This window comes from Brachypodium distachyon, chromosome 1 (genome assembly GCF_000005505.3).
Source record: "Brachypodium distachyon strain Bd21 chromosome 1, Brachypodium_distachyon_v3.0, whole genome shotgun sequence".
Classification (NCBI taxonomy): domain Eukaryota; kingdom Viridiplantae; phylum Streptophyta; class Magnoliopsida; order Poales; family Poaceae; genus Brachypodium; species Brachypodium distachyon.
In genome coordinates this window covers 6,584,532-6,597,933 of record NC_016131.3, presented here as the reverse complement: position 1 = coordinate 6,597,933, position 13,402 = coordinate 6,584,532, and the positions used below count along the sequence as shown (strand labels likewise).

At 52.9% G+C, this 13,402-nt stretch overlaps 1 protein-coding gene across 1 annotated transcript; it reads left to right on the top strand.

Moving 5' to 3' along the window:
* The first annotated feature begins 8,656 nt into the window (after positions 1–8,656).
* LOC100825662 lies at positions 8,657–9,858 on the top strand. Its single transcript, XM_003559873.4, has one exon. The coding sequence runs from the start codon at positions 8,859–8,861 to the stop codon at positions 9,387–9,389; it is 531 nt and encodes a 176-aa protein (XP_003559921.1). The 5' UTR covers positions 8,657–8,858; the 3' UTR covers positions 9,390–9,858.
* Positions 9,859–13,402: the final 3,544 nt, after the last annotated feature.

The window sequence follows — 13,402 nt, the reverse complement described above, 5'->3', positions numbered from 1 at the left end:
ACAAGGGACACGGTGCTAGTGCGGTTGGAACATCGGCCATGTTCAACTACTTCCCCGCGAGCTGGCTAGTGCTGATTTTGTATGCACAAGATTCGAAATGCCAAGATCGATTAACGCCTTTTCAGATTCTTTCATCGTTTTTTCTCAAAAATTTTCCTCTTCGGGCAAGCATATACTCCAACTTTTTTTTTCTACAATATATCTCGGCGGGTATATCATATATTGAAAAAAAAGACCGCGACGCGGTGACAGGCCCAAGGCGGTTTTACACAATTACTCACTCAGAGTCCACCTAAAATCCACAAAGCCGAACACACTAAAAACGCTACCCGCCGTAAGAAACCCTGCACGCACCCAAGCGCTACTCTCACGCCCTATATCTCTAAGAATCTGCAAAGCGCTTGGAGTGGCGCCCATCAAAGACCACAGCATTCCGGTGTTTTCAGATGGACCAGCAGACGAGAGCAATCGCCGTATTCAGATTCTTCCGCTCCCTTCTGTTAGCCACCTCCAGGTCTGTCCACCAGCCGGCTAACGTGTGCTGAACATTCGGAACCCAAGAAGGTCGATCCCAATGACCGAGGACCACAGCCCACACATGGCGAGACACCACACAACCAAGAAGAATATGGTCAATATCCTCCAGCACCTGATCGCAAAGAGGACATCGGGCAAGGTGGGGAAGACCACGACGACTCAAGCGATCCGCTGTCCAACACCTGACAACGGCTCGGGGCCCTAGAGTCCCAAATCTCAGCCGCCGCCAGCGTTTCCTCCCTGCCGCCGAAGAAGGCCGCATAAGAGGAGGATGCCGAGTAGTGTCCGCATCCCTCCCACCGCCATCTGAACTGATCATCCACATCAGAAAGCTGGATCCCATCCACCATGTCCCAGATCAGCAAGAACTCCGTGATGGACAGATGATCTAGGTCAGGATCAATCCTTCGAGTCCATCCCATCTCAAAAAGACTTTGCTCCACATAAATTTTCCTAAGACGACGGCCAACATGGCGCAAACGAACGGCCACCCGCTGGAAGGGATTCACAAGGTCGCAACCAACCCCATTCCACGCCTCATCCACAACCTGCGAAAAGCCAGGCATCTTGAGCCAAAAGCTCTCGAAATGGAAGCGTCTACCCACCCGTAAGTCCGCCGCCAAGTCCAGCAAGACAGAGGAATGATCAGACGTGGCAGTGCTCAAAGCCGAGAGGTATGCATTAGGGAGCAAAACCTCCCAGTTAGCAGTTGAGAACACCCGATCAATCTTCTCAAGCGTGGGGTCGCCCCTCTCGTCAGACCACGTGAACCAGCGGCCCGCAAGCATATACTCCAACTTGAACGTAGTTTTGGATCAAAGTTCCGAAGATGTATCAAAAGTCTGCTGACTGCACTGTTCACTGACCCTACCGGCTTCACATCATGTTATCCTGGTGATGTCACCGCAAATCAATCTCGCGGCCATGGTACCGTGATCTGCGAATGTCTTCCAGACGTTAGCATTTCGATTAACGATTATCCTAATTTTCTCAGGTGGGGCAACAACTTGACTAGTGTCGACGCGACTACTGGAGAAGGAGAGTTGAGGTATGGTGAGCAAGATTTCAGATCACTCGAATCACAAACTGCACCGCAGCATCATGTGGTGCAAACACAACCATGCAGTCTTCTTCAGAATATACTATAGCTCTCTGCGTGGCTTGTTGATTTGATGGAAAATAACAAGTGATCGATAGTAAGCGGTGCACGCGGAATTGTCAGGAGCAACATCAGGCTCTCACGTCCGCTGCCACCAATTTAAACGCTTAGTGGCCCCCCACAATATAATGCAGGGAAGAAATGGCAACAAATAACCTACAGGAGACCAGAGAGCACGCACCCAACCAACAGAATCGTCGAAAACCCAGGGCAATAATAAAACAAAACAAGGAGAAAAAGAAAACAAAGGTCCTGCTTATGATTGGGAAGGGCACCGCAGGGGCATCCACAGATCCATCGTCCATGAACCATGATCCATGCATGCAGACACCCCATCAGAAATCAGATCCGGGCCAAACAAAAAACGATCATTGGGCAATGTTCACTGTACTGTGCAGGTGGATCCCATCCAGATCCCACACACTCGCACACGCCACAGGGAAGGCATTATGAAAGCCATTATGGTTAGCAAGATGGATCAGGCAGGAGGAAGGAGAAGGGAAGAGGCGAGGACTGAGCATTCAGGGGCAGGAAGCGGCACTGTACGTTGCACTTGGGGCGCTTGGCTGCGGCTCGAGCTGGCTTGGCAAGCAATCGTCCGCGAACAACTCACCCGGCTTGGATCTTGTGTCGGCGGTTGGACTTTGGACTCGCCACTGGCTCTTCTCCAGCTAATCACCGCGGACTGCCATGGAGCTTTCGGACTCGGAAAAAAGAGAAGGAATCGGTGTTCATGTGGGAATCTCATGTGGTGGTGGAGTTCTCCTCCAGGCTGTAGTAGTGTACGAGTAGCATTCTCTTCAACTTGATCCAGTGGCTGGTTTGATTTCGACTTGCGGTGCAAAGAGTTTCTGTCAAGTTACTGTGACTCTGTTTTTTTTCAGAATATCTGTGTGGTGTCATACTAGTGTAGTGTGCCCACCGACAAGACACAAATTTTAGGTAACATTTGATGGAACTGAAACACATGCACATAGTAGTAGTATATGCAGTGCAAATTCCAACACATGAACAAACATATACGGTCCCATTTCATTTAGATATTGCTCCTGCTTATTATATTTCGCGGTCTCTTCCGTGTTTCCCTGAAGGACATGGCACAAGGCACGGTCCTAATTAAGCTACCGTTGAGCTGGAAACAATTCAACGGTAAGTCTATGGAACCGTGATCAAGATGTCTACTACTAGACGTCTAGAGTTTCCTCCTAGCACAAAGATGGGCATGAATGGTCACGGTACGCTCAGCTGGATTCAACACCTAAACCCCCAAATTGCACAGCTGAACAGGGCAGCGATGGTACGTTGAGCGAGACGTGCCAACGCTGCTGGCACCGAATTCGGACGGAGCTAATCAGTACGAGTAATCCGTAGCGAAAAGATGGGCCTGGCCTGAGAGGAAGGACGCCTAACGAATGGAGCGTAAAAACGGCATAATATTGGGGAGCAGGATTAATTAGCCGGGCAATGCTAGCTAGCTAGTACTAGTAGCTAGCTGCCTTGCACCTGCAGCGTACGAATGACGTCCACTGTTTGCATCAGCCGAGATGGGAATGCGTTTGCATGGCTGGAACAGGAGTCGTGCCGTTTGTTTTTCAGAAAAGAGCGGAGTGATCAAAAGCATCAGGCCACTCTTTTATTGTGTAGTCTCTGCAGTCTTATTTTTTCTTTCTACTTCCTTCGGTTCAAAATATTTAAATGTTTATTCTCTATATATATTATGAGATTCGATTTTTGGCCTGTACAGCCACTGGCCTGTACTATCGGGGCGTTGGACTGCATTCCAAGATTCGTGTTCTGCAGTACCAGGGTCCTCATCATGCGTCTAGAGCGTGGCTGGGTGGGCTAGCCTGTCCTGTCCCCATCTAGGAATCGGGCCGGGAGCCTCGTTGTCCTGTGTGGAGCTGTCGCATCCAGCAGTAGCCGCCGCACCCCCCCCCCTCCACGACGTTGGCTCTGTTCTGCGCCACATCTTCCCCCTGTTTTCGACAACGCTCTCCGCCCTTCTGTCACAACAGCTTCTCTTTCGCCAGCGTCTGGCCGTAGTTCCTCTCCGCCCTACGCTGTAGCTCCGGGAGAGATGCAACAGGTACGGATGCTCATGTTCCGGACCATGTCCGTGCGGTTGCGAGGTCCCCCCAATGACGCGAGAACCTTCTCACTCATGTTTTTGGAAAAATACGCAGGTTGATGTCCGTGGTGCGGGGGCTGGACCGGCGGCGGCAAATTTAGGAGTCGACGTTGCGGCGACTGTGGGGACGGGTGCGGGGTCTGAATCGGAGGCGCCAGATTTAGGCGTCGAGGTCGTGGAGATTGTCGGGGCAGGTGCGGCGTCTGGACCAGCGGCGCGCGATTTAGGCGCGGACGTTCTGGTGAATACTAGGGCGGGCAACGAGCAAGGACCGTCGTGCGAGACAGTTGCTAGGGACGGAGCTGGGTCATTTTAGACGGGAGGAGACGGCGAGGGCGGCTCAACGGTGCTGCACCCGGCATACTCCGCGAGGTATGTTTCCTTGGCCCGGATTCTCGACAAGTATCAGATGATCCCACTAGGGGTGTCGTCTTAGTGTACTTGCAAGTTGTTTCAGACAACGCCAGTTCCGATTTCATGGGCCTGCTGCTGTCATCCCCTTTTTTCTGCACCCTGAAATCAGTGGTTTTTGGGGTGGGTGCACGATGCAGGTTCTGAATTTTTTTGGCAGTCTGTGTTGATCTTCCTGGCAATGCTGTTTTACGTAGGGTGAGGGGGGGTTCTGGACCAGACTCTCGCATTGGATCACCGCGTGAAATTGGAGCGGTCGAGAACGCCCTGAGGAACGCGCCTGCTGTAGGGCTGGGCAAGCACATTTTCGAGCCTGTGATCGGGACAGTGTTCGATTCGTTGGCCGAGGCATACGATTTCTACAATCTCTATTCATGGGAGGTCGGTTTGGTATTCGGTATGGCAACAGCAACATGAATAGGCATGGCTCGCGTACGGGCCTGCCGCAATACTCCACCATTGCATCAACGTAGTCCATCACGAGATCCGCCCAAATCCAGGTCTTGCAACTCCACTGCTTCATCAAGAAACAAAAAAAAATAAGAAGACCCGGGCATGGAGCGACGGATCTATTCAGGAAGGGGGGTGGGGTGGGGGCATAAAAGTTAACGGAATCGTGGAAACCTTAGATCCGCAAGAGAAGAAGTCGCGATCCGGGTTCCTGGCTGTCTTCAATTTCATCTTGCAAGCTAGTACCCCGCAGCCGCAGAGAAGCTCCAGTGGCGTGAGCGTGTCGTCAACGTCGGTGGATCTGGATCTGCAGACGGATCCGCCGGGGGTCTGCTTCAGGCTGGCAGATTCCATGACTGAAGACTACGGTGGCAAAGAGGAACGAGGAAGGGCTAGCTCGGTACGAGAGATGAGAACTGGGATGGAGAATCTAATCCGAGTTTTGGGGATGAGACACGGGTGACATGCGCAGCGTGCGGACGCGGGTTTCCAGACGTCATTTCAATACACGTCCCTACGCGCGTGGCTCGATTCTTGCTCCTGTTGTGCATTTTTGCCCGGATCTTGATGCAACCATTGTAAATCGGACGACGAGGACAGTACAGGCCAGTGGCTGTACTGGCCAAAATGCATTTCCGTATATATTATACAAACTTTATAAAAAAAATCTAGTAAATTTAGAATACTAAATTAGTTTTACGGTTTTTCTATATCTAAGTCGTTTGTTTCTTATTTGGAGATAAGTTCTCATCGCTGGATCTAGTTTGTGCTTTAACATTCGGTACCAACGATGGAGAGGAGTGTAGAGATGTCATTCAAATATTAACCACGGCTCTAATACTACCGACTAAGATTTGAGTGGTTTGCTTAAAAATTAGGTGCCTAATATATACACACCCTTAATTTTATGGATGCGTAGAAAGGGACGTAGTATTTGATAAAAGAAAAGAAAAGGACGTAGTACATTTTTTATTTTTAGTCTATTTGGTGATTTGAGTATCTAAAATACTTATCATTTAATAGATTTGTCTGAGAAATAATGTCTTTGTGTTGCTTCGCATGAATAGACGTATTGAATAAGAAACAATTTCTTTGGATTTCCCTAAAGAACAAGTTCTTTTGATTTAGTTGACTATGTGCCACGTAGACAAAAATATTGGCACGGACGATTAAAATGACGTCACGTGAAAGCATTAGGATTTAGGAGAAACCTTATGAATCTGTGCGAGTTTGTATTGGCACCAACTTTCGCTATATATAGTGCGGCTATGAACTTGGGTTTGGGATACCTCTGGTCTTCGGTGTCGCCACAATCGGATATACAAGAATAGTCACAAGGTTGAATATATAGATAGGTGCATTACAAATCAGCAGTCAAATTAAAATGATCTTTATGTTTTCCCACTTGCATTCAAGTATCAAAACGATAATCACATTCTCATTTTGTTTGCTTTCTCGACAAACTGTCGACGCGCGATTGCAAAATGCAAATGGGCAATGCAAGTGTGCGCGGGTAGCCATCCTGCAATGCTGCCACTGCTCGTACAGCTGCGCCCCGCAGCCATAGCAAAGTTAGCAACAACACCCCCGAGAGATCCACAGAAAAAAAGAGAGGAAGAAATAAAACCCTTCAAACAGCAAAGCGCTAGCGATCGATCTAGACACCCGAGAGTCGATCGCATCATTTAACCAGACCGGACGGCAATGAAAACGATTCCCATGTGACAGCGGCTCCGGCGCAGGATAAGACTAAGATAAGAACCTATCGCAGGTCCAATCTTTCGTTAAATCCTGCACAACTCGCCGTGAGCCAACCGTTCCCGGCCAGTGCCGCCCTATCTGACAGAGAGCGACAGGTTTTATATATGCAGTTATCAAATCATATTCACATATATCATCAACAAGCAGGTTGCCATCAGCTCTCAGCTAGTGCATTCCGATTCTTATATTATCGCAGTGGCAAGTTGGATCCGGCACATGAGCGCGAACTCAGCGTGTCCCTCCGGTGTCGGTACGACTGCACGCCGGGGAGCAGCGCCGGGCTGGCAGCAGATTCTGCGTGATCTCCCGTCGCCGAACAGGAGGAACCTCGCTTGACTTCTGCGGCTCCATGCAATGCATGATGGATTTGGAGTAGGCTGATCAAGGGTTTTAAAAAACTAAAAACTCATGTTGCCACTCTGTTGGAGCCGTAGTATTATAATCTAGTCGTTTGACTACAAGCCTGAAGGCGCGGCAGAGGAAATGTATGTTTGGTGCGCTTGGTTCAGAGCACTGGCCGGGCTGGACAGAAGTTGGGAGTGGCGATCGGTACACGTCGAATCTTTCGCATGGAAAATTTCAGACACCGTTATGTGCGATTTAATTATCATGCGAGTGTTTTTTTTTGTCTCGCGCACGTTAACTAACCCGGTTGTCAGAACAGAAAAAAAGAGATACCCGTAGCAACAACAGACTGTCCAGTTTTAATATCCACCCGTTTGCCATTTGTCCAGTCTTGCGAATTGGTTGTGGATGGATCCAGCCAGAGATAGTAACGGTGAATGTAACCGAAGAATTGGAGTAAGATGCATTGTGATCGATGATTCATGAACAGGACGGTAGTACAGTACTAAGCTGAAGACGCGGTGTTTGCATCAAGAGATTCAATGGGTGCATTGACGCTGGTAGGACCAACGAGACGGGCCGGGGGTTCCGCTAGGGAGGAGAAATGCTGCGCGATCCGCACGCGAGTACGGAGGCAACAAATTAAACTGTGCATTGCATCGTTCATTCCGTCCATTCAAATTTCAATTCCTGCAGGCCAGGGCCAATGATGAAGAAGCATGGAGACCGTTGTTCTTTTTTCCTTGTTAGAAATCATTTTTTCCCACTTGAGCATGGACCAGTTAAATTTCCTTGTGTCTGAGTTAACGTCGTGTCGTGGCGTCCAAGGTCCACGCAAGTATGGACGATGCTTTATGGGCATGGCTGGATGGCCGAATGGCAGGACTGCGTGCACAGGCACAGCTAAGCTTGATGTGCAAAGCCATGAAAGCGTCGGAGCGAGATCTCGGCCGATTGGAGGGCAGAGCAGGGTCTGGACTGGCTGTACAAATCTGACAGTGTACAGGACAGCCCATGATTTGTAGAGCGCTACATGCCGCTACAGCGCGGCTTAAGTGTGTACGCACGGGTGCAAGGAATCCTATGGGTTAACTGCTGAAATATATACATTTTGTGGGGAAAATGCTGAACGTTTTGGCAGAGTACTGTTTTAACCATAATCCTTGTTCAACATATATATCACTCATCTGCCAGTTCCTTTTCATTTCGCTTCAGATCAAGGGATATGTGTCTTCTATGTGCTGCATTGGCGCCTCATCATGCTCCGGGTGATCTCGTTGTTGGTGCAGTAGATCTAATAAATCGCGATCCAACATGGCAGAGAAAATGGCGCGAAGCTGCCAACTTTGGCGGATCCTCAGCGCCGATTCCGTGATCTTGCATGCATGCATGCGGCGGCCCCTCTCCTGCAATCATCCGTTCTCCTTTGCCCGTTCGGTTCTTCCTCGCCGTTTCCTAAGCTTCCAAAAGGGATCACCACCACGCGACCATTGCTTTTGGGAAGAAAAGATAATGTAGTTCTGAACTTGGCATGACATGTTTCCGAAACCATACATGACATGGTTTTGTTTGACGGTTTTACTCTGCTTATACAGAACTGGTTCAGGATGCAGAACATCGTATGGATCGACACGTCAGCATCCACGGAGCCAGCCAATGTGCCATGCGTGCAATGCAGAGAGCTCCACGCAAGGCGACGCTAGGAGCCTACGGCAGCAGCAAGCAGCACGAGTACCGGACGACACGTCGTCCCTGGCTATAGCTATGGGCGCCCGCCACTGCATCACAGTGTCACGCATTTACGCTTGCGTACTACCATAGCGCCCCGCATGCAAGCTGTCCCCAACAACCTCCAGGTTGGCAATGGCATCCTCCTCCTCCCCCGCGACACAACCCGACGCGTCACCCTCCCTTCGTCTATATATACACGCGCACCCACGGCTCACTCCTCGATCCCCCACACCCGCAAGCAACCACCACCGCCTCTCCCCGGCGCGCGCGGCTGGAGCAAGTCCCGAGGAGAGCCCTTCTTCTTCCCCTCTCGATCTTTTAAAAATATCGCCGCCGATGGGCGCGTGCAACTCGTGCGAGGCGACGGCCGTGGCGGCGGTGAACGGGAGCGGGGCCGCGGTGGGGGAGGCGACGGCGGCGAGGGTGGTGCTCGCGGACGGCGAGCTGCAGCGGTTCCCGGGGGGCACCCGGGCGTCGCAGGCCGTGAAGGCGGCGGCCGCCGCGGCGGGCTCCGGAGGCGCGGGCGCGTGCTTCCTGTGCAGCGCGGACGGGCTGGAGCTGGGCGGCGCGGTGGCCGCGGTGGCGGGCGACGAGGAGCTGCAGCCCGGGCAGCTCTACTTCGTGCTCCCCGCGGCGATGCGGCGCCGGCCGCTGCAGGCGGAGGAGATGGCCGCGCTCGCCGTCCGCGCCAGCGCCGCGCTCGTCGGCGACCACGGCGGCGGCCCGCTCGTCTTCCCGGACTCCGCCTCCGCCGCCGCCGCCGGTAATGGCGCCGCAGCCGCGAGGAAGGCGGGCCGGCGGCGGTCGCGGAGGACGGCCAGCCGGGGGCGGGACTTCGTGCCGGATCTCGGCGCTATTGCCGAGTAGCTAGCTAGCCGGCCGGAAAGGAGATTGATCGATCGACCGATCAAACAAATTAAACGCGCGGCGGGGAGAAAAAAGAACTCGAGTGTAGTTACGTGTAAACTGATCCACCGGAGACTTTGACTAATCCTAATCTAGCGTTAGCCTGGGCTAAGCTGCTTTGCTGGCCGCCTGTTGTAGTAGCCTGTAGGTATTTTCCTAGTGTACACATAGTACTTGTAGAAGACGCGTAGCCACAAATCCACAATGCATATTCTGATCCAAGGGCTGTCTGCAGTATTGGACGGGATGCCCGCCCAGGTTCGCTTGTGTCTGGCTGACGGGGTGGGTCACACGTTCCCACAGGCCACAGGGCACAGGCCACAGGCTAACTGCTCTGCAGTCTGCACACAGCACACTGTCACCGAAATGTGATCTTGTCCGATGAAACGACGGGGGCCAAATGACCAGATTCGATGCGTATCTTCATGCAGATTAATGCTTCGTTTACCACAAAATCGTCAAACATGCAGATCAATGCTCACAATTAAGAGTTCTTCGTGCAGACGAATGCTACTCACAATTAGCAAGAGTTATTTTTACTACGTAAGCGCATAGTACTCCGGACTATAGTTAAGTTGCTTCGACATTTCGTCTCGTACCTTGAAAGAGAGGAAGGAGTATGGACGAAGCAAAGGCCATTTCGGTACGAGGAAAACGACACGGAAAGACCTTTTTCAGCTTTTCTATCCTCTTGGCTGGCTGGGCAAGCTTCCGTCGCCCGCGTAGAGCACGCAGCACTGTCGCCACTGGGATAGTAGTAGTGCCTGAGGCGGACCGGTCGACCTCGTGATCCACCGTGCCGTGCGCGACAGTTGCAACTTGCGCGACCCCGAGATTCTTTATACGAGCTGACGGCGGTAGGCGAAGGCGCCTATCTAATTCGTTTCCTGGGGGATATATACCATACATATATGCTGCACCTGATGTAACTAGCTAGCTAGCTAGGGAACAGATTCGTTTGTTCGGTTGTTCCAGTGGTTTTAACCGGGGGTCCGGGATAAGTAGAGTAGAACGAGAACCGTACGTCTTTTGAGCCTTCGACGTCGGGTCCAAATCCATTCGATCGCCATCCTGTGTTTGTCCGAATAAAATCCTGTCTAGGTTCCTGATCGACTATTTGGAATTTTGGATCGATCGACTTCACAAACCGAATAGATTCTACGTATAGAGAAGGTCGTGCGTTTGGAGATATTATAAGTGGCTAGGTGTGGATAATATACTAGACGGCAGCACAGTGATAACCTGACAAGACATCGTCGGTGCGGGTTGATGGAGCGAGTGAGGAGGGCAAGTCATTTTCCGCCGTTGCTTTCAGTAAAAGCGAAAGAGCATACGGCACGTGCATGACCTGATTAAACTTTTTTTTTCCTACTGTACTTTAACCAAGCTACATGCGTGGACCGGCATATCTGAATTTCACGTCACATTTCTGAACTATATCAGCTACTACTAGTATTTTCAACCGTACAGTATACACCGGCCGTGCGCAAATTTCAGCTCGATAAGTAGCTGGCGCGCGACGCTAGCTACGATTAGCCATTACGGCGGTTGCAAGGAATAGATCCGTCGGGTTGGCCATGGAGAAAAAGCGCTAGTTAATGGTAGACGAGCTAGCACACGTGACCTGGACGGGGAATTAAGGGCGAAGAAGTGTTGGTGCATGAAGCCCGTACTGGGAATATCTGTGGCCTTCATTCTGACTCAATAAAATAATCGGGCTCGGCAAAACGCAAGCTAGCTCAACGATCTCTTTCTCTCCTCTCCGATCTCGATCGGCCGCACCGGCTCGTGGCCGTGGGGGGACCCGACCGTGTGACGTTTGAAGCCTTGAGAGGTTAGTAATCATTGCGAAGAAAACGAAAAGCAGCGCCGGCGTCGCTCCTGGGCGCGGCTCGGGCGAAACCCTAGCCGCCGCCGCCCCCGATCTCCCCAGCCCTCCTCTCCCCTCGCCGTCGCCGGAGGAAGCCGGCGGGCAAAGCTCTTCCGGCGGACGGCGGCGGCGGGGCTTCCCCGTGGTTGGCTGGTTGCGGCAGCAGATCGAGGCGCCTGGGCGTGCGGCGGCGCGAGGACCGGGCTGTGGGGTGGTGCCTGGGCGTGTGGCGGCGGTTGGCAGCACAGATCCAGTCCTGTGCTTGCCGGCCGCGCTGCCTTCGTGAGCTCTGGAACAGGGGCGCGCCGCGCGGGCGTGCGCCGGCTCGCTGCGTGGAGGCGGCACCCGCGGGTGCGGCGGCCTCGGCTGGAGGCGCGGGGCAGGCCGCGCGAGCGGCGAGGGCGTGCCGCGCGCGTGTGCGGGCGGCAGAGGTGCGGGGCCTGGCGGCGTGCGGGCGTCGGCAGCTCCCGGCGGCGGTTGGCAGGGCATGGGCGCCGCCGCCGCTGCCCCGCGGCAGGGCTGTTGGCTCCAGCTTTCTGGAGCCCTGTCCCTTGTTGCGGCGGCGGCGGCCCGGTGCGGTGCTTGGTGGTCGGCGGTGCTCTTGGCCGCGGGTGCGAGGAGATGGTGGGGCTGCCTCGGCGAAAGCCGGACTCCGGTCACGGCTGGGGCCAACGATGGGGACGCCCGTGGGTGTCGTTGACCTTCTTGAAGGCATCGTTGTTCTGGCCTTCCTACTCTCTCCTTGCTAGCCAAACTTCGAGGGAAACACCTCAGATCCAGTGATGGATCGGGCGATGGCGACGCTCAGTGCGCCGTTCCCACCTTGGTGGTATCGTTTTGGAGTTTGCACTTGCCGGGGGACCAGTGGTCAGCAGGTTGTCTGTTAGCGACTTCGGTGGCAGCGACGACGGTGTTGAGCAGAGATTGGGCTGCAGCGATGGTGTTGGTAGTCGGTCCTCGGACACCGACGTGTCCGTTGGTTTCCAAGGATTGGTTTTGCTTCGTCGTTGGGGAGTCAGAATTGCCAACTCAGAGGAGTGATGTGTAACGACGATGACTTGGTGATAGGTGGTCCGATCTCTGGGTTCTCATTCGGCGCTGGCCTTGCATATTGCTCCTCTGAAGCTCGCCATCAGAATCGGCGTCTTTTACTCGCTAACAAGGGTGGCCGATTGTTTGGCATGGGCTGGCACGAGCTTGCGTGCCTACCCGTTCTTGGGCGCTTGTGAGGGAAATCGGAGTCACCAGCTCAGGAGGTGGTTTTGCGTGATGACGATGACTTCTGCGTGCAACCTCGATGGCAATCTTCTTTCGGCAGCGTGCGTTGAGTGAGTGTGGGTGGCCAGGTCGGCCAGTGTGGTCCTAGTGCGGTCATGTTCCATGACGGCGCTTCGGACTTTTGTTACCGTTTTTACCCGATTTTTCGTTAATTAACTGAACAATTCTAATTTTTTTTAATCAAAGATTGAGTCCTCGGACTCCGGTTCGAAAAAAAAAAAGACTTGAGAGGTTCAGAAAAACTTGGCATGCGTCTGTGGGTGGCGAGCTGGGGCATCGCCCATGCCGTCGCGTGGTATTCACGGAATTGCCACTGGATGTTGTTCTTGGGCCGTAGGCCAGGGACGGTACGTTGCGGTTAGGACAAAATTGGGACTGCTCTCCACCCACTGCACACTCCGTAATCTGGCCTACTTAAATTGATCGGTTTGGTTCTCCTTTTGCTTTCCCTGCTGCTACTTGGAGGGAGAGTCCACGCATGCAAGCTAGGCACGCAGCTAGCTGGACATGCATGACAGCTCAACCCGGAGGCCCGTGCAAGACTCCGATACACTTTTTTTAACCCGTCGTGTACGCCCTTGTGGTCGCTGAGACAAAGAATTGGTGAAATGTGTTCAGGCGTGGGATTCAAATTCGGGAGCAGCTAGCCCTGCTAGCCAGCTCGCTGCTAACTGGAACCCAAATTACCAACCTCCTGCAACCACCTCGTTCGGTTTCCTGACCTGATGGCTGCGTCTTTGTACTGTAGTTTCTAGCACACGGATGACAGAACCATGCAGTACCGTGCATCCGTCGAAGGCAGTACGCTTTGACAAAGTCCTTGAGC

Excerpts from the sequence above, each read along its gene's own strand:
- LOC100825662 (XM_003559873.4), top strand. The coding sequence starts at position 8,859 with ATGGGCGCGTGCAACTCGTGCGAGGCGACGGCCGTGGCGGCGGTGAAC.